The 24493-nt window shown below is 39.7% G+C and overlaps 1 protein-coding gene across 1 annotated transcript in view; it reads right to left on the bottom strand.

Annotated features, from left to right (window-relative positions):
• Positions 1-24493, bottom strand: part of LOC124794997 (roquin-1) — a 251544-nt gene that overhangs the window by 132069 nt on the left and 94982 nt on the right. Inside the window, 3 exon segments of the mRNA XM_047258752.1 lie at positions 10675-10897; positions 11011-11210; positions 15442-15673. Of these exon segments, the coding sequence (XP_047114708.1) occupies positions 10675-10897; positions 11011-11210; positions 15442-15673 (655 nt within the window).

Genomic DNA, 24493 nt, shown 5'->3' on the forward strand with positions numbered 1-24493 from the left:
AACATATAGCATCAAAGGGACAGCCACCTGTGACATAATATGTCGTATACCAGCCGTTACGTAAACACTATTCAGCTTCACATTGGCATGATTACCATCAAGTCAGGATGGATGGGTGTAGGCAGATGATGTATACAGGTAAAATATAACATCCTGTTGCAGAGCACAGTCTAAAACATGACAGTCATGACCTTGATGCCTGTTTCACCACACGTGTTATCTGGCTTCTTCCGTCAGACACCAGTTTTTCCAAACTCCACACATGGGAATTGGTCTTAATTTACGTTAATTTCTTTGCTCTCAGCATTTCTTCACAGTAACTATTCCTTTCTTCACTCCCTTTTAGTTTTCTATATCTTTCATTTTATGGCCTGTCACACTTAGATCCCTTATGTAAAGTAAGCTAATAACTAATTACAGCCAGTGGTAGCCTCCTCACATTGACAACTATGCGAATAACTTCTAGATTATTTTATTACTACATACCTTAACAAAAAAGCAGCAGTGCTGAGAAAGCCACTTGTACTACTCAGCTGCTGTTTGTCTCTAATATACATAGTATAACTTTACCACAGAGCACTACCAGTCGTCTGTAAAGTTTAAAACATTTTTAATTTGAACATTAGTGTTAATTGATAGTGTTAGCTGATATTTATATCTCCGAGACCAAGTATTCTGATCAATGATATGAGTGACTAACGAGGTTTCCTTTTATTTTTGTTTTGAATACCTGGGGATTTCCTATTTTCTATATGATGTCTGAAAGTAACATCAAAGTGCGAAAGCTTCTAGTTAGCTACTTGCATTTTCAATGGATCATAACTGTGACCTTATGCAATGACTTGGAACAAGTCGATTTTGCAACTATAGTACACTTTCTCAGCAAAAAATATGGGAAGATGTTGACAATTTACATGGTTTCTTAGATTATCCTCCTCTTCTTATGCATTAGTGATTATATATATGGCTTTACAGTATATTAGCTTCTGTCTTTTATGGAGCAGAAGGAGTCATCAAGCATATATGATTTCAGTTTGTGTTCGAACTTAATTTTTGGACAGGTTCATTGTGGTTCTTCCATGCATAATCTTTGAGAAGATTTTAAGTAGTGAGAATGATTGGTAATGATTAGTATTAGTCTTACTACCTTCCTTATAAAGGGGTCTGACAATAGCATACATAAAGTCTGCCTGAAATATTCCCTGTGATAGTGATGTTTTGTATGTGACACTGAATAAATTGCTTATATGTGAAGGAGGAGGTTTTAGTACTTTACTTATTATTAATTCCACGAGAGTCTCCTCCTTCCATATCACATTACATAGCCAAGCACAGCACCTTAGGAGCTGTTCTGACAAACTGGAGGATGGAGTCCCCCCCCCCGCCCACACACACACACACACACACACACACACACACACACACACACACACACACACACACACACACACACACACACAGAGAGAGAGAGAGAGAGAGAGAGAGAGAGAGAGAGAGAGAGAGAGAGAGAGAGAGGGGGGGGGGAGGGGGAGGTAGTCTGAATTATTTTCCTAAGTTTATCCCTTAGTTTGAAATGTCTTCATATCATTAAATTGAGGACTTTCTGAGCAGCCTCAAGTATCATGGCTCCTATGAAAACATCTCAAACTGTCTCCATGTCTGACCACTTAGTAAAAATCAATTACAACTGTACAAAGTTCTCTCAATTAGATACATACATACAAATGAAGCAATCTCGATTTGAAGTTGTATGATGTTCCTGTTATGCAGAATGGGAACCAGAATGGCTAAGTTTCCTTGTGATTGTGTCTACTTTTCATGTAAATATGTCCCCCGATAGTTTGTTGAATCGACATCGACTCAGTGGCGGCCAGAAGAATCAAGAAACGTGCCAGCCTAGCTTTGGTACAAGAGAGAGTTCGCTTCACGCGGTGGTGCTTTCACACTACCGACAAAGAACTCCTACAGTTACATCTACAACTGGCCAACCAGTTCAAGCCCTGGACGTGGGATTGGGTTGATGGTGTCACGTGGGTCACAGCGGACTCAACCCAGAGGAAGTCAGCTGGACGACAGCCATCCAAGTTTGAACGTGTATCGGAGAAACAACCTTCTGATGGCAGTGGAAAAAACCATCATCAATCTCAATAACAAGGAACTGGATGATGATGCTATTTCGGTTCTTAAGAAAGGATTGAATTTCTCCCCGACTCCTAAAGATGTACCATTGCTGACATCATTAGCACAGTGGAACAAACAGCTGCTCGTCTTCCACCTGAAGCCGCCGAAGAAGTTTGTCACGAAACCTGCAGAGCTCTAACCAAAACAAAGCCGATGAAACCGATCATCTCCTACAGGGAGAGGGCCACCATACGGGAGCTAAGAGAAGATCCAGTCATAGTAATATTACCTGCAAACAAGGGCAACGCAACAGTGATCCTATCCCGACAAGATTATGCTGAGAAGATGCGGCGCCTACTGGGTGACAGCGCATACTGCAAGATTGGCACTGATCCTACCAAGAGGATCGAGAGGAAGACTGGCGCTTCTCAAGGATTCCGGCTTCCCTGACGAGATTACCACGAAGCTACGCCCGAGGGCTGGTGTTCTTCCTAGACTTTACGGACTGCTGAAGGTGCACAAGGAAACGATTCCGTTACGTCCCATTGTCAGCAATATTGGTGTCCCAACGTACCTTCTCGCCAAGCACCTCAAACAACTGCTTAGCCCTTACATTGGGAGATGTACACACCATACCCCTAACTCCATGGATTTCCTTCGACGCATCAACAACCTTCCTCTTAAGGAATCTGACATACTGGTGAGCTTCGACGTGGTATCTCTATTCACTAAAGTACCGTCACAAGAATCCTTGGAACTCATCAGCCAGAAATTTGACAAAGAGACCACCAACCTTTTCAGACATGTCCTGACATCAACTTACTTCTTATTTGATGGTGAATACTACGAGCAGACAGAAGTAGCAGCCATGGGGAGTCCACCCTCACCCATTGTTGCAAATATGTACATGGAACATTTCGAGGAGGAAGCTCTTGAATCAGCACACCTAAAAACCATCTGTTTCTTTAGATATGTGGATGATACCTTCGTTATCTGGCCACACGGAAGAGATAAACTGGCAGACTTCCTCACACATCTCAATTCCAGACACGAGAATATTAAGTTCACCATGGAGATCAAAACGGATGGGATGCTCCCTTTCCTAGATGTTTTGATTAGAAAACGAGTTGACGGCACTTTGGGGCACAGCGTGTATAGGAAGAGGGCGCACACTGATTTCTACCTACAGGCGGATAGCTGCCACCACCCGGCACAAAAGAATGGCGCGCTCAAAAATCTTGTACACAGAGCTCACACCATCTCTGACAGGGACAGCCACCAACAAGAATTGGACCATCTGAAGAGCGTGTATTGGAGGAACGGTTACAAGGAAGGGCAAATTCAGAAGGCTCTACATCCCACACCTGCAGCACCGGCGGAAACTGAGGATGAACCTCAGGAAGAGGCGACCTTCGCTATTATTCCGTTTTGTTGGGCCTCATCTGGAAAAATTGGACGCATTTTACATAAACACCAAGCGAAAACCATCTTCTGTCCTCCAAGCAAAACCAAGAGCCTTCTTGGTAGTGTGAAGGACAACCTTGGTCTATGTAAATCAGGGGTTTATCAGATACCTTGCCAATGCAGAAGTGTGTACATAGGGCAGACCATTCGTACCATTGAGGACCGATGCCGAGAACATCAACGGCACACTAGACTGCAACAGCCCAGTAAGTCGGCAATTGCTGAGCATTGCCTGTCGAAACTCCACAGCATAGATTATGACCAAACCAAAGTCCTGACACAGACTTCAAATACTGGGACTGTGTCATCAAAGACGCCATAGAGATTAGAGTAAGGGAGCCACAACTAAATCGTGACAGCAGTTACATCCTTATCAAGGCGTGGAAACCCATGATCACCCAGATTAAGAAGAAAAAGGATATTTCCCAGAGTATATTGACTTCGGGGGAGGAGGGAAGAATAACGAACTAATGAGAGCGGTGCCGGCAGATTCCTGCCCTTTAGCTTTACCATTAATTTCCCCAAACACTGCATATACAGGGTGACACAGAATAAAGGCGATGTTTGAAATGAGTAGTGGCAGCCATGGGCAAGTGGTAGCACTGCAGGTTCATGACAGTTAACGAGTAAACAGTCCACCATTTTAGTAATCACAGATCAATGGAATGGACAACATCGTATATTAGCCACAGAAATGTTTTATGGTAGTGGCACAGAGGGAGTTTCGACAATTTTGTAATTTAGGACGTCATGATGATCAAAACACACGATAAAATGTTGGATTAATAACTTTGAAGAGAATGGATCTGCCCTCAAGAAGAAACCAACAGGACAACCAAGAAGTGTGCATTCTCCAGCGAACACTGATGATGTACGCAAGTCTGTCTTATGGAGCCCATGGCGCCCAATTCACAAGTAAGCAGCAGTGGTAGGAATGTCCCGGGAGAGTGTTTGCAGAATTCTTCATCTTCCTTTAAAATTTCACCTGTACAAGCTACAGATGGTGCAACAATTGAAGGACAACGATTATCAGTTACAATTAGGGTTCTGTCAACAAATGGTAACAAAAATAAACAATGATGATGAATTCCTAAACAAGTTGTAAATGTCAGATGAGGCACATTTTCATTTCATCACAGGTTATGTAAATAAACAGAACTACCGTAACAGGGCAAACACAAATCCTAATGACGATCATGAGTGCCCTTTAGACGCTAGTAAAGTGACAGTATGGTGTGGTGTTTCATCACACGGGAGTATCGGATCGTATATTTTCACAAATGAACAGGGAAACACAATAACTGTCAATGCTGATGGTTACAAGGAGATGTTATGAACTTTCGTTACACCTGCATTGAACAACTTTCCAAACGCTCAATAAGTCTGGTTTCAACAGGATTAAGCGACATCACACACTGCACGGCAATCAATGGCATATGTGCAAGAATTGTTTGGCAACTGTGTGTTCTCACGATTCGGTAACATTCCCTGGCCCCCTATATCACCAGATTTATCCGTTTGTGATTTTTTCTTGTGGAGCTACCTCAAGAGCAAAGTCTACATGACTTGACCAAGAACCCTAGATGAGTTAAAACAGAGAATTCGAGATCCAATTCATGGTATCCCAGCAGAGATGTTGCAGCACTCAATGAGGAATCTCAACAGCAGATTTCATGAATGCATTCATACAGGTGGACACCATCTAAAGGAGGTAATTTTTAAAAATGATAAATACCATCAATGCAATTTCTTTCCTTCATCGCTTCTAGTTTTATTGGATTGTGGAAATGTTTCCGTTTTTCTATGTCACCCTGTATCAACTGGACTTCCTCTTCTTCCCATCAAAGGGTATTTCCATGCTTTGAAAAATCTTTATTGTCATTTTCTTAATTTTTTTTTTCTTTGGTCTTCTGAATATTTTACACCGCATGTCAAAAGATTTTTATAATGGTCTGTTTATTCCTCTTCTGTGAAATAGTTTATAGGGGCAGTAATTCTTCCTATTTTTGCAAGGAGTTTTCATGGTTTTATACACCACCATTTGCCATTCATGAATAACAACTTCTATGTCACTAATGTAATGTTCACAAGATCTTAATTAGTCTTCCTCCTGGCCTCCACTGTAAATGCTATGATTACTTTGGGGTAGATTCTTAATATCTGCCTTTTCCTTCTCAAACTACTCTGAAATTTTATGTGGCAAAATTTTTAAATCTTGAGTCTTGGGGTATATGTAAATTCACTGTGAGTACAACTCACACAATGAGGGTTCTGTACAAACTTAATTATGTATATAGACAGTTCATCCATTCCGGGAATTGAGAATCTCAATCAATTTTGCCTGTTATTGACACTGGTACAGGCAAGATAACAGTCCCAGGGATTCCCAGGTTTTAGAGACTGTTTCAATTTCAATAATATAATAGTAGTAGCAGGGTACTCTGCCTTACGGGAGGTCTTGTCGTGGGTTAAGCCCCTTCCACTCTTGTCTGTCCATAGCCAGTATTTTCATTTCTGAATATTTGTCTCCTTTTATATTGTCCAGCATTTGGTATCTTCTTTTTCCTCTTTCCCTTTTTCCCCTCCACCATTCCCCCTATTCCTTCCTTCAATAAACAGTCCCTTCTCAAACAATGTCTTTTCCCCTCCACCTTCCTTCTATTTCTTCCTTCAATAAACAGCCCCTCACACAATGTCCAATCCAGTTCTGTTTTTCTGTTTCCGATAGACTTTCAGCATGTTTCTTTCTTCTCCAACTCTTAATACTTCTTCATTTCTTACTTGGTCTTCCCATTTCACTTCTTTCCTTCTTCTCCATATCCACATCTCTAGTGCCTCCAATCTTCTTTCATCTTCCTTCCTCAATGTCCAGGTCTCTGCACCATATAGTGCAATGCTCCAGATGTAACATTTGGCAAGTCTTTTCCTCAGATCTTTGTTTAGTAGTCCACAAAGTAATTTCTGTTTCCTCTTGAATCTTTCTTTCACCATTGTAATTCTTTTTCTAATTTCTGTTGAGCAATACATATAATTCCTTATTACACTTCCCAAGTAATCAAAGTTCCTCACTTGCTCTATTTCCTCTCCCCCTATTTTCATACACCATTCTCTCCTCTTCCCTCCAATTACCATGCTTTTCATTTTCTTCTTGTTAATCTTCATTCCATATTCTTCTAATTTTGTGTTTAGACCATCTAACATTTGTTCCACCTCTCTTGAACTCTCTGCCATCACAACCATGTCGTCTCCAAATCTTATACACTCCACTCTCTGACTCCTTATACAAACTCCTCTCCTTCCATCAAAACTTTCACTAATAGTTTCTTCCAGATATATATTGAACAGTGTTGGTGATAAACAACAACCTTGTTTTACACCTCTCTCACTTCAATTTCTTCACTCATCACACTTCCTATTCTTACTCTTGCTCTCTGGTTCAAATATAAATTTCTAATTAGCCGTCTATCCGACCAGTCAACTCCATGTTTCCTTAGGATTTCCATCGGTTTGTCCCATCTGACACAGTCATAAGCCTTCTCAAGATCAATGAACACAACATGCACCTTCCTTTGTTCTCCAAGTACCTCTCCCCTACCACTCTTCGTAGCCCAATGGCATCTAGTTCCCAATCCTCGCCTGAAACCAAATTGTTTATCTCCTGTTATGTAATTCAGCTTTCCATATAGCCTTCCGTTGAGCGTCGTCAGCAAGACTTTGGCTGCATGCGATATCGGGCTGACTGTCCTATGTTCCTCACACATTTTGCTGTTCTTTTTCTTTTCTATAGGTATTAAGATACTTTCTGTAAAGTCCTTTGACCATTTTCCTGTCATGTATATTTGATTACACAATTCAATCAGTTCCCTATTCCCTTTTATCTCCAATGACCAACAGTTCCGCAGGAATCTCATCAATTCCCATTGCCTTTCCATTTTTCATCTCCTCCATAGATTCTTCAATCTCACTAGTTAGTATTGCATTTCCTTTGTCATCATCTGCAACTTTATCTTCTTCTTCTTCTTCTATCCTAAGGCCATCTTCACTTGGTCAGCTGCCTGCAGCGTACAGCCATTCTATATATTCTTCCCATCTTCTCATTATTTCTTGGGGTCCACTCACCATTTTACCATCTGCTACCTCTACCTCCTTTAGTACGTTGTTGTTTCTCTTTTCCCTGAATGTCAAATCCACTGCTTCTTTGTACATCAAATCATATTTTTCTTCTTTCTCCAATTTCTCTATGTTGTCACACTTTTCTGTCAGCTATTTCTCCTTTGCTTTTTCTGTCTCCCTTCTTAATTTCGTTATTTAACATCCTGTAATTGCGCTTCTCTTCTTCTGTGTTTACAGTTTTCCATTTCCTGTGATCATCCATCTTGGTTATCGTATCTCATGTTACCCATTCTTTCTTCACTTTTTTCCTCTCCTTGACTCCAAGTGTTTCCTTAGCTGCCATTTTGATCCCATTTTTTAAACGATCCCATCTTCCTTCTGTGCATTCCGTTTCCTGTCCTTTCATTATGATTTCACAATACGCATTCTCTAATTTTTCAGAATTGCCTGTCTTTCAGTTTCTCAAGGTTAATGTGCTCTCTTCTCTGTCCCTTGCTGGTTCTTCTCAATTTAACTAGAACCTCAGCTATTACTAATATATGATCTGAATAAATATCTGCCCCTGGATAGCCTTTGACAGTCTTTAGGCAATTTCGGTATCTTTGTTGTATCATTAAGTAATCAATTTGATATATTTTGTTGTCAAATCGAGATATCCAATTATACCGTCATCTTTTGTGGGTATCAAATAGATTATTTCCAACTACCATGAAATTTTCATTGCAGTATTCCAACAATCTTTGCCCTCTCTCATTTCTTTCTCCCAGTCCAAATTTTCCCAGAGCTTTTCCTTCTGGTCCTTCGCCAGCTACCACATTCCAATCACCCATTATAACAATACATGCGTTTCTTTTCTCTCTCTCTGCTCTCGTCTCATAACATTCTTCTACCTCTTCATCTGAATGATTACGTGTTGGCATATAGACCTGGATGATAACTAATTCTTTTTCCCTTTCAGTCTCATCATCATTATTCTTCCACTATCACATTAAACCTTGATAACCTTGTCCTTCAATCTTTTACCTATCAAAATTCCAACCCAATGCATTCCATTTTTATCTTCACCTGTATAGTACAATCGGAATGCGTCACTTTTTAGTTCTCCACAACCATCCCACCTCACCTCACACATTCCGAGTACATCCAATTTGTTTCTTGTCATTTTATGTTTGGCGTTTTCTAATTTCCCTTTCTGGAGAAGGGTTAAAACATTACAAGTCCCAATCCTCAACAAGTCTTCCTTCTTTCTTCTTCTTCTTCCTTACTTTTCCATTTGCCCTAATCTCTGGAGTCCCCATTGTATTCCCCTCCCGGAGTTCCGACTGAGGGGCAGCTTTACCTCTGGAATATCGTACAAAGAGGTCCATCCCATGAACGTCTAGAGAAGTAATTTCAGTGGTGGTTTCCCGTTGTCTTCCACTGTCTTCCACATCTTGTCAGCTCGCTGACCCAGTTTCTCACTGAGTTTGGTTACCCAACCTTCCACTGGGTTGGCTCAGCATAACAGGGGCACAACGTGTAAATGTGACAAAATCATTCAGAAGGCAGGTACTCATTATTATGATAATCAGTAGTTCTCCATTCAGGCAGACTGGGTTGCAATGGTAAAAGTCAAACATCAGGGAAGGAATGACACAACACATGTCTGAATTTATCAATCACCAGATATCCTGGAGTAATTACTGCTCGTAGATATTGCATATCAAGTTGTATGTGAGACAAACATTCACAGATAGTCTGTGGATGTTCGTTTCACATACAACTTGAAACACCCTATCTAAGTGCAGTAATTTCTCCTGGATATCAGATGGATAAATTCTGAAATGCGTCATATGAGCAGTAAAGTTATTCCTTGCCTGATTTTTTATTTTTACCACTGCGACCCAATCAGCCTGAATTCAGAACTACTGATTGTTTTAATTTCAAGCCTGATGTTGGATAGCAAATGACATAAGAATTTATTTATTTATTATTATTATTTTTTTTCCCCCGTGTGATACAATTACAAATACACAATTTTTCTTTACTTGCACCTTCAAACATTACTTCTTGTAAATTTCATCACTGTAGATCGACAACAAGTATCCTTTAGGTTTTGATGAGTCTGTTTGTGAGTATCAAAATATGAGTCATAAATGGCTGCTACCTTTTGATTGCATTGATTTAAATGTTAACATTTATTGTACCACCTAGGGACCACAGGCCTCAGTATGTCACATAAATTTCAACTTGATACTTCTTGCTGTTCCTGAGAAAAAGGGGTTTCTAACAGTCGGACAGACAGATAAACAACAAAGCAAACCTATAGGGTTTCTGTTTTTACCAACTCGAGGCATGAAACCCTACAAATTCATAATAGTGTGGCAAAAAATCCGAGTAACTAGAACTGTTTAACAACAACTACAATAATATGTGTTGAAAGAAGACAGCATATTTTCAATTTCATTTGTGAAAGCATGTTATTCATAACTGCAGTATAAACACTTCATCAGATTCATTCTCCGCAATAATAAACTGTGTTTTCTATAGCCACAAGTATTTTATTTTACTGAACATTATATCTCTATTACTTGTAATATCTAGTTTTGATCATTTGTTTGTCACCTGCATGTTGTCTGTCTGCTCCTTTCTCTCTCATTTTAGTGTCTGGCACTGACTTTTTATCACTTCATACACATTTTATTCAATGCTGGTGTATAATTTTGTCAGTGGGTTTTATCAGCAAATTCACTGTGACAAAACACATATTTCAATTCTTGTATAGATTTTCACACCACCTATAAGTCCACCACACTTGTATTTGGTAAACAACATCTAGCTTGAGGAACAGAAATGGTAAGCTAATGACAATGGAATATGCACAAAAAATTACACATCATCCTTTCACCACTGAGTAACTTATGACTAGGGTTAATGGCTAGACGATTGAGGTTATCAATTACTTTCACAGAATCTATCTAACAGAATTTATGCTACCTGTATATGTCTGACGTGAAATTTCCTGGATTGGGAGCAAACATTTGCTGCTGAGGGGTTTGGTACACTGAAGAAGTTGGCTGTGGGCCTGGTGAAGGGTAAGTTGCACTGTAAGGTCTTGCATACTCAAAGCTTCCTGGAGGAATTGAAACGCCAACTGGTGGTCTAACAACAGCAGCAGCAACTGATGGGACTTGAACAGGTGTTGTACTCCCAATGAAACCTGCAACATTCACAAGAAGTATACATAACTTACAGTAGTTCAGAGAATCTCAAAAGCTTCAGCTCTTTAAAAACAATATAAATTTTATGAGAGACACTACAACAATACAGTACCTTCTCTTAAAACAGAGTTCTCAAAAGGGGCTGATGTAATAGATGAATTGCTGTTGGAATAAAGCAAGTCATCTGGTTGTATGAAGACCTTATCATTGGTATGGAAGTCATTTGTCTGGTTCTCCTTTTGGTTTGCGTCCGACCCCTTGGATTGTGTAGGATTACTTCTCACAACAGCTTTTCGATTCTTTGCTCTGTACCTACCACAAGTAAAAATATTATTTATTTTAAATTTTTATATATAATACGAAAAACAGATACGAAATTTATCTAGCAGCCCTGCAAGAAACAAGATACACAGGAACTGGTACATGGAAACATACAAACATATTCCAAGCTGCAATGGATCGAAAGATGGAAATTTCTGAAAAGGCATAGGTTTCACGCTCAGTAAAACAATAGCAGGGGTAATAATCAATTTTCAACCATTTGATAACAGAATAACTGTTATTAGACTAAGAGACAGATTCACAAATATAACAGTAGTTATGTTACACATCCAAAGTGAGGTACTGGAGAATGAAAAGAAAGGCAGTTTCTAGGAAAGACTTGAAGGAGTAATTAGTAAGACAACAAGGTATGATACGGAGCTCATTGTTGGAGAACCAATGCTGAAATCAGAAAGGACAGCTTTTGGAAGGGAATACGAGGGATAGAAAGTTTACATGCTGAAAGCAATAACAATGGAGTGTGGTTACTTTGCTACACATTTACAGCCAGCCTCAGGATTATGGCCGCATATGTTTCTTGGAAGGACAGTCACAAGGCAACTTGTGTATTGCCAGGTAGCAGAACAAAATACTGAATAAACCATGTGTTGGTACACCAAGTGCATAAAAGCAGTGTAATGAATGTGTAAACTACAAGAGGAGCCGAGGCAGGTACACTACTTAGTCATGACAGATGTACAACAATGAATAGCTATAGCAAATCTAAGGGGAAGAAAGAGCATAAAAGAATGGCATAGTGATGTAGACAAATTTAAAGATAATGGCAAGGCACAGGAATTTGTCATTAAGTTTCAAAAGGGATTTGAGTTTCTAACAATGGAAGACAAGCCTGACTTTGAAGACCAGTGGGAAATGATAAAAACAAGAATGGAAGATGGAACAGCAGAAACGAATCTGAGAAAAAAATAAAAGAAAGAAGAGTAGCAAAGGAAAAAACACCCACAAAAAGACTCTAATGAAAGCAAAGAAGCATATTAAAGTGCTAATTGGTAAATCAAAAATCTTCTCAGAAGGAAAAGGGAGAACATTGAGAGTCTTTAGACCAGAAGGGGATAAAAACTGCAAGGAATGCAATATCAATTAGGTTCTTCAGAAAAGGATATTTATCACAGATGTGTGTATACCACAGATGTATGGTATTATAGATAAAAATGGTAAAACGGTTTCAAAATTAACAAAAAGTATAGAAATTTGGAAGAAGTATTTTGAGGAGCTTTTAAACGTCAAAGATGGAAGTACAGAAATGGAGGAACAACATAAAAACCAGAAAGTAGATCCATTAGCTGCAATGCCTACAATGAATGAGGTAGTACAAAACAAATTCACAAACTTTTGACCAACATTTTGAATGATGAAAGACTGTTAGCTGAGTGGAAAGAAGCAATCATAGTATCAGTCCATAAAAAGCGTAATAAACAAGAATGCAGAAATTATAGAGGTATCTCATTAATTAGTACAGCCTACAAAGTGTCCAAGAAGATTCTCCAAAAAAAGTAGAAACCTCATTTAAAAGGGGTAAAAGATGAGAAATGAAAGGGATTTATAAAGAATCAATACACCACTGATCAAATATTCGCACTAGAAGTAGCCATATGAAAATAATAGGAATACAGCAAAACAATGACAATATTGTTTGTTGATTTTAAGAAAGCCTACAGTAGCAGGAACAGAGAAAAGTTGTGAGACAAAATAGAAAAGTTTAGAATACTACAGAAAATTGCAAATCTTATAAAAGTTGCACTGGAAGGCTCAAAAGGGATAGCGAAAATGAAAGGAGAATATTCCACAGCTTTTGACCTAAAAACAGGCAGGGAAAGAATATCACCACTCTCGTTCAATATAATAATAAAGGAAATTGTGGCTGTAGCAAGCGAAGCGGCAGTGGGAATAGAAATGAATGTACTTGCCTTTGCAGATGAGATAACATTAATTGCTGAAAAAGTTGATGATCTAAAAGTACTCACAAGAAAGCTATTTAAATTAGTAATAGAGGCTGGCTCGGAGGTAACTGACAAGAAGTCAAAATTCATGAGGGTAGTAAGAAATTACATGGCAAAAATGTGGGATGCCCTGGAGGCTGATAATCACATGTTCGAAGAAGCAGACAAGTTTAAATATCTGGTAACTAAAGATAACAAAGAAATGAAATTATCATATTAAAATAGTAAGAAACAATAAACAGAAGCAACAATCAAAGTGGCATCCAAAACATATTACTCAAAACATTACTGTCATAAAGTTTCTTTTTCAAGAGTAACCAAAATAAGAATATGCAAACCTATAGCCAGACCGGTGTTATTACACTAGTGGCCATTAAAATTGCTACACCAAGAAGAAATGCAGATGATAAACGGGTATTCACTGGACAAATATATTACACTAGAACTGACATGCGATTACATTTTCTCGCAATTTGGCTGCATGGATCCTGAGAAATCAGTACCCAGAACAACCACCTCTGGCTGTAATAATGGCTTTGATACGCCTGGGCATTTAGTCAAACAGAGCTTGGGTGGCGTGTACAAGTACAGCTGCCCATGCAGCTTCAACACAATACCATAGTTCATCAAGAGTAGTGACTGGCGTATTGTGACGAGCCAGTTGCTCAGCCACCATTGACCAGACTTTTTCAACTGGTGAGAGACCTGGAGAATGTGCTGGCCAGCTGCAACATGCGGTCTTGCATTATCCTGCTGAAATGTAGGGTTTTGCAGGGATCAAATGAAGGGTAGAGCCACGGGTCGTAACACATCTGAAATGTAATGTCCACTGTTCAAAGTGTCGTCAATGTGAACAAGAGGTGACCGAGACATGTAACCAATATCACCCCATACCATCACGCTGGGTGATACGCCAGTATGGTGATGACGAATACATGCTTCCAATGTGCGTTCACCGCGATGTCGCCAAACATGGATGCGACCATCATGATGCTGTAAACAGAACCTGGATTCATGAGAAAAAATGACGTTTTGCCATTCGTGCACTCAGGTTCGTCGTTGAGTACACCATCACAGGTGCTCCTGTTGTGATGCAGTGTCAAGGGTAACTGCAGCCATGGTCTCCGAGATGGTTGCTGTCTTGCAAACGTCCCCATCTGTTGACTCAGGGATCGAGACGTGGCGGCACGATCTGTTACAGCCATGCGGATAAGATGCCTGTCATCTCGACTGCTAGTGATACGAGGCCGTTGGGATCCTGCACGGCGTTCCGTATTACCCTCCTGAGCCCACCGATTCCATATTCTACTAACAGCCATAGGATCTCGACCAACGTGAGCAGCAATGTCGCGATATGATAAACCGCAATCGCAATAGGCTACATTACGACCTTTATCAAAGTCGGAAACGTGATGGTACGCATTTCTCCTCCTCACACGAGGCATCACAACAATGTTTCACCAGGCGACGCCAGTCGACTGCTGTTTGTGTATGAGAAATCGGTTGGAAACCTTCCTCATGTCAGCACGTTGTAGGTGTCGCCACCAGTGCCAACCTTGTGTGAATGCTCTGAAAAGCTAATCACTTGCATATCACAGCATCTTCTTCCTGTCGGTTAAATTTCACGTCTGTAGCACGTTATCTTCGTGGTGTAGCAATTTTAATGGCCAGTAGTGTATATGGGAGAGAGAAATGGAGAATAGATAAGTATAAGATAAATCAAACAATGGAAAATCCAGGCTGGATTATTAAGTATAAGATATAAGGTGAGGAAGATAAAGGTTTTTGAAAATAAAATCCTGAAGATATTTGGACTTATTTGTGCAAGAGAAGAATTGCAAAGAGAAAGAACAAGCAGCTCAGGAAGATATATGATGAACCAAATGTTGCTTCAGAAGACAAGACACAGAGACTGATGTGGGCAAGTCACTTCCACAGACAACAGGAGGAATCAAGATTTAGAGAAGTGTCAGAGAATAAACCCAAGAACGAAGCCCTTCACACAGACACTTGGAGTGGCCAGGTGGCCACGGATCTTCAGATACTTTGAGCAAGAGAAAAAGGTATCAAAGACAAAATGCTGTACTGGAGGCGACCTGCCGAAGCCAAACACCAGAAGTGGTTTGTGGGATCAGGAGAGTAAGAGTAAGTAACTACACATAATATGAAAGATGAAAGAACAAATTTATGTTTATTAAATGTTAGAAATTGCATTTACATAGCAATTAAGGAAATGCCACTTCTGTAAAATGAGCACTTACTTTTCAAGCTCTTCTTCCGAATGAGCAAATGTACAGTTTGTCCCACGTGGACAACTACCTCGTAAGGTGTGATCTCGGCACATGCTTATTTTATATTTTGGATTATGCGTATGGCTTGTCTCTTGAAGTCTTCGACTACCGTGATGTTGAATAAATTCGACTAGGCCAGTTACTACAGTTCTCACAGCTTCAAGGGCACCACAGCACTCGGACCATGTTGGTGAGGTTGATTCTGATTTGAAGAAAGATTGATGACAATAACATAGTAAAATTTAATGTAATGCATCAGTCATCAAATAAATATATCATATACTGCTGTACAAGACAGTAATACCAGTTATAATTAAATTTATGCACTTCCTAAAACATTTCTCATAATGATTAGATGTAACATGAGATCCTAAAATATAAATTGATACTCAGAAATGTGTAATAAGCTCAGTGCAATTTATATATACCTAGTTCACAGAATTATTTGCTGAAAAGAGAAATCTGCTAAAAAAGTCTATTCTATACATATGACCAACATAATAACATCTCTACATGATATTTGACAACCGCCCATTTGGTCACAATACTGATGCAACAAAAAAACCAAAGGTGCAGCTGTTGTGTTTTCGCATTATCTGAACTAACTACAGAATCTGTAAGAGATCAGACAATAATGCCATACATTGTTTGAATGTAGTTCCGGACTGTATAACAAAAATCTAAATTTGGATGATAACAGCTGTTGTTATGTGATACACAGCTGAAAATGGTAGAATACAGTGCTGCCAGAGGATCTACAGCATTTTAATACTGTCATGGACGCTCATCTTGGGTCACATCGCATCAGCCAGGGATAGCGGCCGTGTGTGTGTGTTTTCCGTTTCTAAAGAAGGACTATTTTATTTGAAAGCTTAAATGTATAGCAGTCTTTTCATTGTGTCTGTCTGTGACTCAACACCTCCTCTATGTGGTGAGCAGAAATCTATTGTGGTTCATAATATCGTTGTTATTACATCCCGAACTTTCTTTTATACTATAAAATTTGTAAATAAGAGAGACGGTGATGTGGAGATGATGACAATAATAACACTGTAATATACGTATTTAATATGTCATCACACATCACAAACAATTACACAAATAGGCCTTTTTGGGAGAAAAAATTACTCTTGGCAGGGCGCCCATAAAAAATAAAGACCAATGCTGATTCTGTTCTGTTCAGTCAGTGTCTACACAATTCTGACACGTAAAAGATTTTCTTTTTTTGGTAGAAACTCATACATAAATTTTATGTACGAAATTCTGGACGTGCGTGCAAATTAACATACTGAGCGTCTCCTCCTGAACTATACGATACATCTGACTACTAAATATCTTGAAAAATCAATAATTTTATAACATTAACATGCTTGTGTGTGTGTGTGTGTGTGTGTGTGTGGGGGGGGGGGGGGGGGGGGGTCATATCCTAATTTTAAACTTGCACAAACCATTGGTCAATGGCACGAAGAGCAACAGTCTACAACAGAAAGCAATTTATACAGTTTTCTTAAATGACGTAATTATTTATTCGCTAGTAAACAATCTTCAATTTACTGGTCTTCAGCATAAACTAGAAGAGCGTTTTTTTAAATATAAAATGATAAAACTTTAGTATTATAGTGTATGCAATTAAAACACCAATTATTCTTATTGAAATTTTACATATTCTAATACTAACTTTGAAGAGATTTATTTCAGAAAATTTAGCATGGAAAAACTTTACATGTCACAAACAGGTAATTCAAGTTATATTTGCGTTCTCTGTTAACCTTGATGTCACAAGTGAAATTATTTGCCTTGATCTTTTATTATTGAAATTTACAAAAACCATTAATTATAATAATGCTGAAAGTAGGATGTACTGTCAGTAGTCTATATATAAAGTATCTATATATAAAGTATGTTCATTTGTTAAGTAGTTGCTACAGAGTAGTATTTGTCACTCTGTTGTTGTAAAATAGCTGTGATAGAGCTATTGTGTCAGGCACATGTTTTATGAGTAAATGAAGAAAATTAAAAATTCAGGTGTGTTGGATTTTTATTTCAGAAAGCAATACAGTGAAACCTCTTTATAACATTCCTCCATATAATGTTTTCCTCTATGTTACATCCATTTTATTCGGTCCCGACTAACAGCCCATATAGACTTTGTTAAATTTTCCCCTTTACTGCGTTTCCTCTATATTACAATTTCCTCCATGTAACACTCATATTTTTGGAACCCTGGTCAATTATTTACCTCTTTATAACATTTAAGTGACTGAATGTAGTCGCATCATTTTCCGTTCTGCGGATTCACAGTTGGCACCGGCTTGGAAAGCCCGCACTCAGAGTGTTTCATATGTCAGCGGCAGAACCTGGTCACGTGATACGTGATGCACATTCTGCTTGTGCTGCTGTTTGTGGACAGATGTGTGGCACATCCACCAGACATATCCTTTCTGAGAAATGTGAAAGTATTTAACAGGCAATGAATTTAATTATGTACTTGTGGAGGGAAGTCAGTGCTGAAACTATTAAAAACTGTTTCACAAAAACGGGATTCTGTGAAAATGAGATGGCAGCTCCTGTGAAAGATGTTGCAAGTGATTTGCAAGAGTTTCCGGAATTAATAGGCTGTGATTCTGTCACTTTTGAGGACTTTGTGGTTGTGGATGACAAGGTGGCAACCACAGGAGTACAAAGTATTGAGGAGCTGACTGCAGAGAGAAGCTTGGAGAATAATAGTGTAGTGAAAGTGACAGTGACAAGGAAGATGACCCTTTGCCCTCATATACTAAGGCAGCTGAAGGCTTTGAAACATTCAGGAGATACATGATGGCCCACAGACTTGAGGACGGAACAGTAGATCAACTTGTTCATTTGGCCATAGAGTTTAGGAGAAATAGAAAACAAACATGCTCACTTGAATATTTTAAAAATCATAGGTATGTGATTTTCAGATTGTAGGTTCCTAGAGTTTTGTGCAAATTTAAGTTCCATTTCATAATTTAATTATTAAAGTAATTTTTTTGTAACTAATTCTTTTTTAATCTGTACCATTTACTGTGTTTTTATGTAATATGTTCAGTATATCATAAACAAAATTTGGCTCATATTCTATAATTGGGTCAACTGAAGAACGGGATACCACCTGTCAGCTTTGGACAATGATGTCATATCTTAAGAATATGTTATAACTTTTTACAGTACAAACTGATCCATTTCCTTTCACCCATCCACCTACCGGGCCCCATGTTTTAATTACAAAAAACTAATCATTTGATACATTGATAATTTGCAATGAATATCATATTACAGTGTTGTGAAAATTTAAAATGTCATCTATGGCACCATTTGTCAAAGCTGATTAGTGGTATCCCAATTTCAGTAATGCCCTATAATTATTATCTGGAAGCCTTCCTCTTTATAGTGTTTTCCTCTCTACAGTGTTCAGAATTTGTCGTCCCTTGAAAAACGTTATATAGAGGTTTCACTGTAATACACAATCACTAAAAAATGCAGAATAAGGGAAAAAAAGAGCATAAACCAAAAAAGTAACAAACCTAGGACATCTGCAGTGAACAATTGCCACCACCTTCAAATTCTTCAAGATAAGTATACAAAACAAAAGTTTTTTTGTTTCCTGATCTAAATCTTCTACAACATGCAAAACACCTCATTTAACTGCCAAGGAAAATGTAATTTATAACTAAAATTTTGAGCAAATTTAGCTCTTGGATTGAAATTGGTAATGTAGGAAGGTGCGCTGCACTTCCTATTAATCGCTGGCAATTCAGCTGCCCTGCAGGTGACCTTTTTTGTCATGTCTAAAAGTAACTTTATACCTAGACAATTAATTTTGTAACAGAGTCAAGCAGCACACCATCATTACTGTATTTTAGCTTCACTACAATGTTTTTCCTACTCATTCACACCAACTTACATTTATCCACATTTAAAGCAAACAGCCCCTAGTACACCAAATAGAAATTCTGTCTTAATTGATTAGTAACTGAATAGACATTTTTGACCTGCTTACAGGTATCATGTACGACCAGAATTTTCTAGGCGTCTTGTAAAGACCTTTTGCCAACATCTGTCTATATCCAACTGATACCGACTGGAACCTCTGAGGGAGACATTATGTTCTAAATGAACAAAACATAGCTACAACCACAGAGACCATGCAACTACTGAATAACATATTGGTATCTTAGAATATGAGCGATTACTGAAGGTCCAAATTAAATAGCACCAGTACTTTCGGAGGAGCAAGCAATTAAAAACAAAAGAAGAAGGACGAAAGAAAGAAGCCTATACAATAATGATGCCAATGGCACTGCCACAGTTGTAACACTGGTTCCTCTCATAACACTGAAGTTCAGCACTGCCGCTCTTGGCTATCATTTGCATAGGTCACCGGTCTGGGTCTCCCGAGCGTTGTTGGCAAGTGGGATGCATTCAGCCCTTGTGAGGCCAGGACATAATGATGCCTATCAATACAAATACTGTGAAGAGCAGCAGCCTACAGTGCTTATGGCAGTATGTAGAGTAGTGTTTGTCTTCTTCACCTTTCATTAGATGGGGCACAATTCCATTACAGTGCAGTAACAAAATGAATCAATTATGTTTGTGTGTACTAAAAGCTGTGCTGTGAAAAACGTGGCGCATCTTGCAGTAGTTGGAAGCTGCATTACAACTGTGGCTGAAAGATGGCAACATTGGACTGGGATTGCTAGCACGTGTCTAATTTCCTGGCTAAAAAATGTAGGATGTGTGGTAGGATTTCCACTGGGTCCTTCCTGTCTTAGTCCAAGCAAACATTCTCGAAGGAATAGCATTCAATGGAGATCTACTGGAATGTTTACGAAAGATAAAGTGGTCACTCAAAATCTTTTACAAAGGGCAAAGAGAAAGAAAAAAAAAAATGGACCAGGAAGGACTGCAAATGTTATCTTATCCAACAAATCATGTATTGTTTATATGGGATTGATGCACAGGATTGTGTGGGAGAGACGAGTGAATTCCGCAGGTGATATGCGGCATTTGATGGCTTAGAAAGTCTCATGAGCCGAAGTTCACACCCGTATGTGGTGAATCTGGCATCGCTGGTGTAGCCCCAAGTGATAACCACTAATGGTGCTGCTGCTGTTGGGGAAGGCTGACTACCATCCACACTGTCTGGGAAAGGATGCCGAGAAGGTCCCATGTCGGGTAGAGAAACTTGTGACATGCTGGATCCTCAGCTGTGTGTTATGCGATGAGCACAGCATCGAATGGAAGACAGGTCCTGGGGTGCAGGGGCAGTATCCAGGACAGCCGGCAGTCATGACCTGGTGACCGGTAAGGGTGGGCCTGGGGTGGCTGGAAGTGACTAATGTGTGGGCTGCCTGAAGCCAGTCCAGAAGGCAACAGTACCACATCAATAACAGATGGGTCACCATGGGCAGAAAAACATGGAATAGAAAATTGGATCAATCGTTGTGCCAAAGCACTTGGTAGGGACAGGTGTTGTGCAAAAACATGAGGGAACATAATTTGTCATGTGCTAGCACACAGCATGGAAAAATGATATACGGAAGCACTTGAGGGGTTTGTGTGATACAGAAGGGCTTAGGAGGGAATGTGTGGTAGACAAGAACTTGAGAGGGAAATGTGATTATGTGGTTGCAGCTGTGGGGTGGGGGTGGGGGGTGGAAGAACTTGGGGGGAGGGGGAATTCACGAGGTGTGGGGGCGCTTCTGTGAGGGCGGTAGGGAGGGGGGGGGGGGGGCGGATCATGTGGTACGGAAACACTTCTTGGAGGTAATTGTGTGATTTGGAAGCACTAGGGGGAGGGAACTGTGCTGTGCAGAAATACTCAGGAGAGAATAGGACATGTAGTGCATAAATTAGGCACAGAAAGGAAACTTCAAAGACCTGTGCACACAGGAGGCATAAAAACAAACAAAAAGCACATACAAGGCGTAGGATGGGACTGGGCCAGGTGCAGAAGGCAAGACACACATCGGGAACAGAGAGAAACAGAAACATGATGTAGAGTCAAAGTGGAAGAAAATTTCAACACCACCTGCAGAGGAGGAGGCTGTGACGGTGCAGTCTGGCAACAGCAAACCCTGGTGGGGCAACAGAGATGGCGGTGGGAAGCAGCTGGCATCAGGATTCCAAACACAGGGCCCGGAGTCATGCCAGAAACAAGAGGTAGCGCCACTGGTGGGTGGAGGTGGTCAGTCCCAGCAGTGCACTGAGGACAGTGGTCGGTTACCTCTAGAGTCATGATGGCATCAGCCTCAGGTTCAAGTTCTATGCTGGGAAACATCAACCATGGCAAACACAGAAGAGCCACTTTGTAGAGAAGCTCCAATCTTCGGGTAAATAGACCAGCAAGCCAAAGCCCTACGTAGCAGGGCCAGACACACATGTAAGCATTCATTCGAAAAACAACAAATACCTTCTTGACAATTAATATGGCAGATGAGAAGGGCACTGAAGAACCTCACTAAAACATTTTCCTCATTGCCAGTTAGTATGTCTGCTGCGAGCGGTTCCAAAAGTAAAGGCCTACGTATAAACTGAACAGAACCTTGTTTGTAGTAAGAAACATAATTGGTAGACAGGTCTTGAAAAGTCATTAACCAAAATACGCTCTTTTGGTTGAACTCAAACTGTCTGGTACTCAGAAAACTAATTTGTTAAGCCAGCAATCCCAGTTTAAAAGTAAGTCCAAAATAAACTTTTCTGTGTTGAACACAAAACAACCCATCCACCTGGTGATGGGGGAAACGGAAGTTATGAATTAAAGCTTTTGGCACACTAGAGAGACAAACCAAGTCCGACCAAAGTTCATGATATTCTTTTTTTTAAGAGATGAAGTCCAATTAAAGTTAATGACACACTTAATACTGAGTCCAAGTTCTCACGGAGAATTTACAAAGTCCTGTGAAGCCAAATTATAAAAAATCAGAGAAATACTAAAATCCGAAAGTCAATCTTCCCATTGGGGCAGCGTCATCTTCACAGAAGACCCACTGCAGGATCTAGGATGAGAAGGCTGGCTCGGAAGGTGGTGACAGTGCAGTGACAGGCCCAAAGTGAGCACCTGATTGAGAAAATCAACACTAATTCGGTGCCTAATCCAGGAAGCCCACTCTAATTGAACTGGTGTTTTGCTTCCTGTCATGTCACTGGTCTAAGAACGAGATCAGTGGTGCCAGCAACTTCTGCTGGCACTTTGTTGGCCACCTGGTAGTCAAGTGTGTTGTGGCAGCCCTTGAGTATCTTCTGAAATGGAGCAGGCTGCCTGTGTAGCTTGGCTGTGACACTGGTTGCAGACAGAGTAGAGGTAAGCCACACAATACTGCAGTTTGTCTGCCATCTTAAGGAGTACTATAATATTAGTACAGAAACCAGATGGCAGTTATAAGGGTCAAGGGACGTGAAAGGGGAGCAGTGGTTGGGAAGGGTTTTAGCCTATCCCCGATGTTATTCAATCTGTATATTGACCAAGCAGTGAAGGAAACAAAAGAAAAATTCGTAGTAGGTATTAAAATCCATGGAGAAGAAATAAAAACTTTGAGGTTCGCCGATGACATTGTAATTCTGTCAGAGACAGCAAAGGACTTGGAAGAGCAATTGAACGGAATGGACAGTGTCTTGAAGGGAGGATATAAGATGAACAAAAACAAAAGCAAAACGAGGATAATGGAATGTAGTCGAAATAAGTCGAGTGATGCTGAGGGAATTAGATTAGGAAATGAGACACATAAAGTAGTAAAGGAGTTTTGTTATTTGGGGAGCAAAATAACTGATGATGGTCGAAGTAGAGAGGATATAAAATGTAGACTGGCAATGGCAAGGAAAGCATTTCTGAAGAAGAGAAATTTGTTAACATCGAGTATAGATTTAAGTGTCAGGAAGTCGTTTCTGAAAGTATTTGTATGGAGTGTAGCCATGTATGGAAGTGAAACATGGATGTTTATAGTGAATAGTTTGGACTAGAACAGAATACAAGCTTTCGAAATGTGGTGCTACAGAAGAATGCTGAAGATTAGATGGGTAGATCACATTACTAATGAGGAAGTATTGAATAGGATTGGGGAGAAGAGAAGTTTTTGGCACAACTTAACTAGAAGAAGGGATCGGTTGGTAGGACATGTTCTGAGGCATCAAGGGATCACCAGTTTAGTATTGGAGGGCAGCGTGGAGGGTAAAAATCGTAGAGGGAGACCAAGAGATGAATACACTAAGCAGATTCAGAAGGATGTAGGTTGCAGTAGGTACTGGGAGATGAAGAATCTTGCACAGGATAGAGTAGCATGGAGAGCTGCATCAAACCAGTCTCAGGACTGAAAACCACAACAACAACAACAACAATATTAGTTATCCTGTCTTTCAAAATGACAATTGTCACATCCACAGAGCTAAAGCTTTAGTATCACTGGGCTAGAGTTGTGGCTTCACTTGAACAAAGAGGGACAATCACACTCAATGATTATTTGTTTGATGCTTCACTTAGATTACCTGTAAAGTACTACAAAGATGAAAGTCATTCATTTATTTTGTTTTAATATAAGTGAAAATTTATTTTACCTTCCCACATCTGTAACTTTACCAGAATGCATTGTAACTGTCACGATGTATTAATCAGGAGTAGCCATTGCACGAGCAAATCTATTTTCCTTCTTTTATTTCAAAATTTTCCTTGTTTCTTGCCATAGACTTCTCTCAAATCCTGCTATGATTTCAAAATTTCATTTTATTCTCCTCTACCCATACAATTATTTGAAAGATATTGGTTTATCTTGCCATGAAAAGTCTTCTTTGGTTAGCAAACAGTCTACAGTCTAGAAGAGTGTCTTTGGCACTGACAGCTCAGCTCAGTAGCATTGTTTTGTTGCTAAGTAACTGCAAGAAGCCAGACCACTGATGGACTGTGTTTGAACACACAGCACGAGCCAAGTTGCCACAAAGCAAAACTAATGCAATCCTGTTTGAAATATAGCTGTGAGCATGTCATGTTTAACTGGTGCTGTCATTTTGC

The sequence above is a fragment of the Schistocerca piceifrons genome, chromosome 4 (genome assembly GCF_021461385.2).
Source record: "Schistocerca piceifrons isolate TAMUIC-IGC-003096 chromosome 4, iqSchPice1.1, whole genome shotgun sequence".
NCBI classification, from domain to species: Eukaryota; Metazoa; Arthropoda; class Insecta; order Orthoptera; family Acrididae; genus Schistocerca; species Schistocerca piceifrons.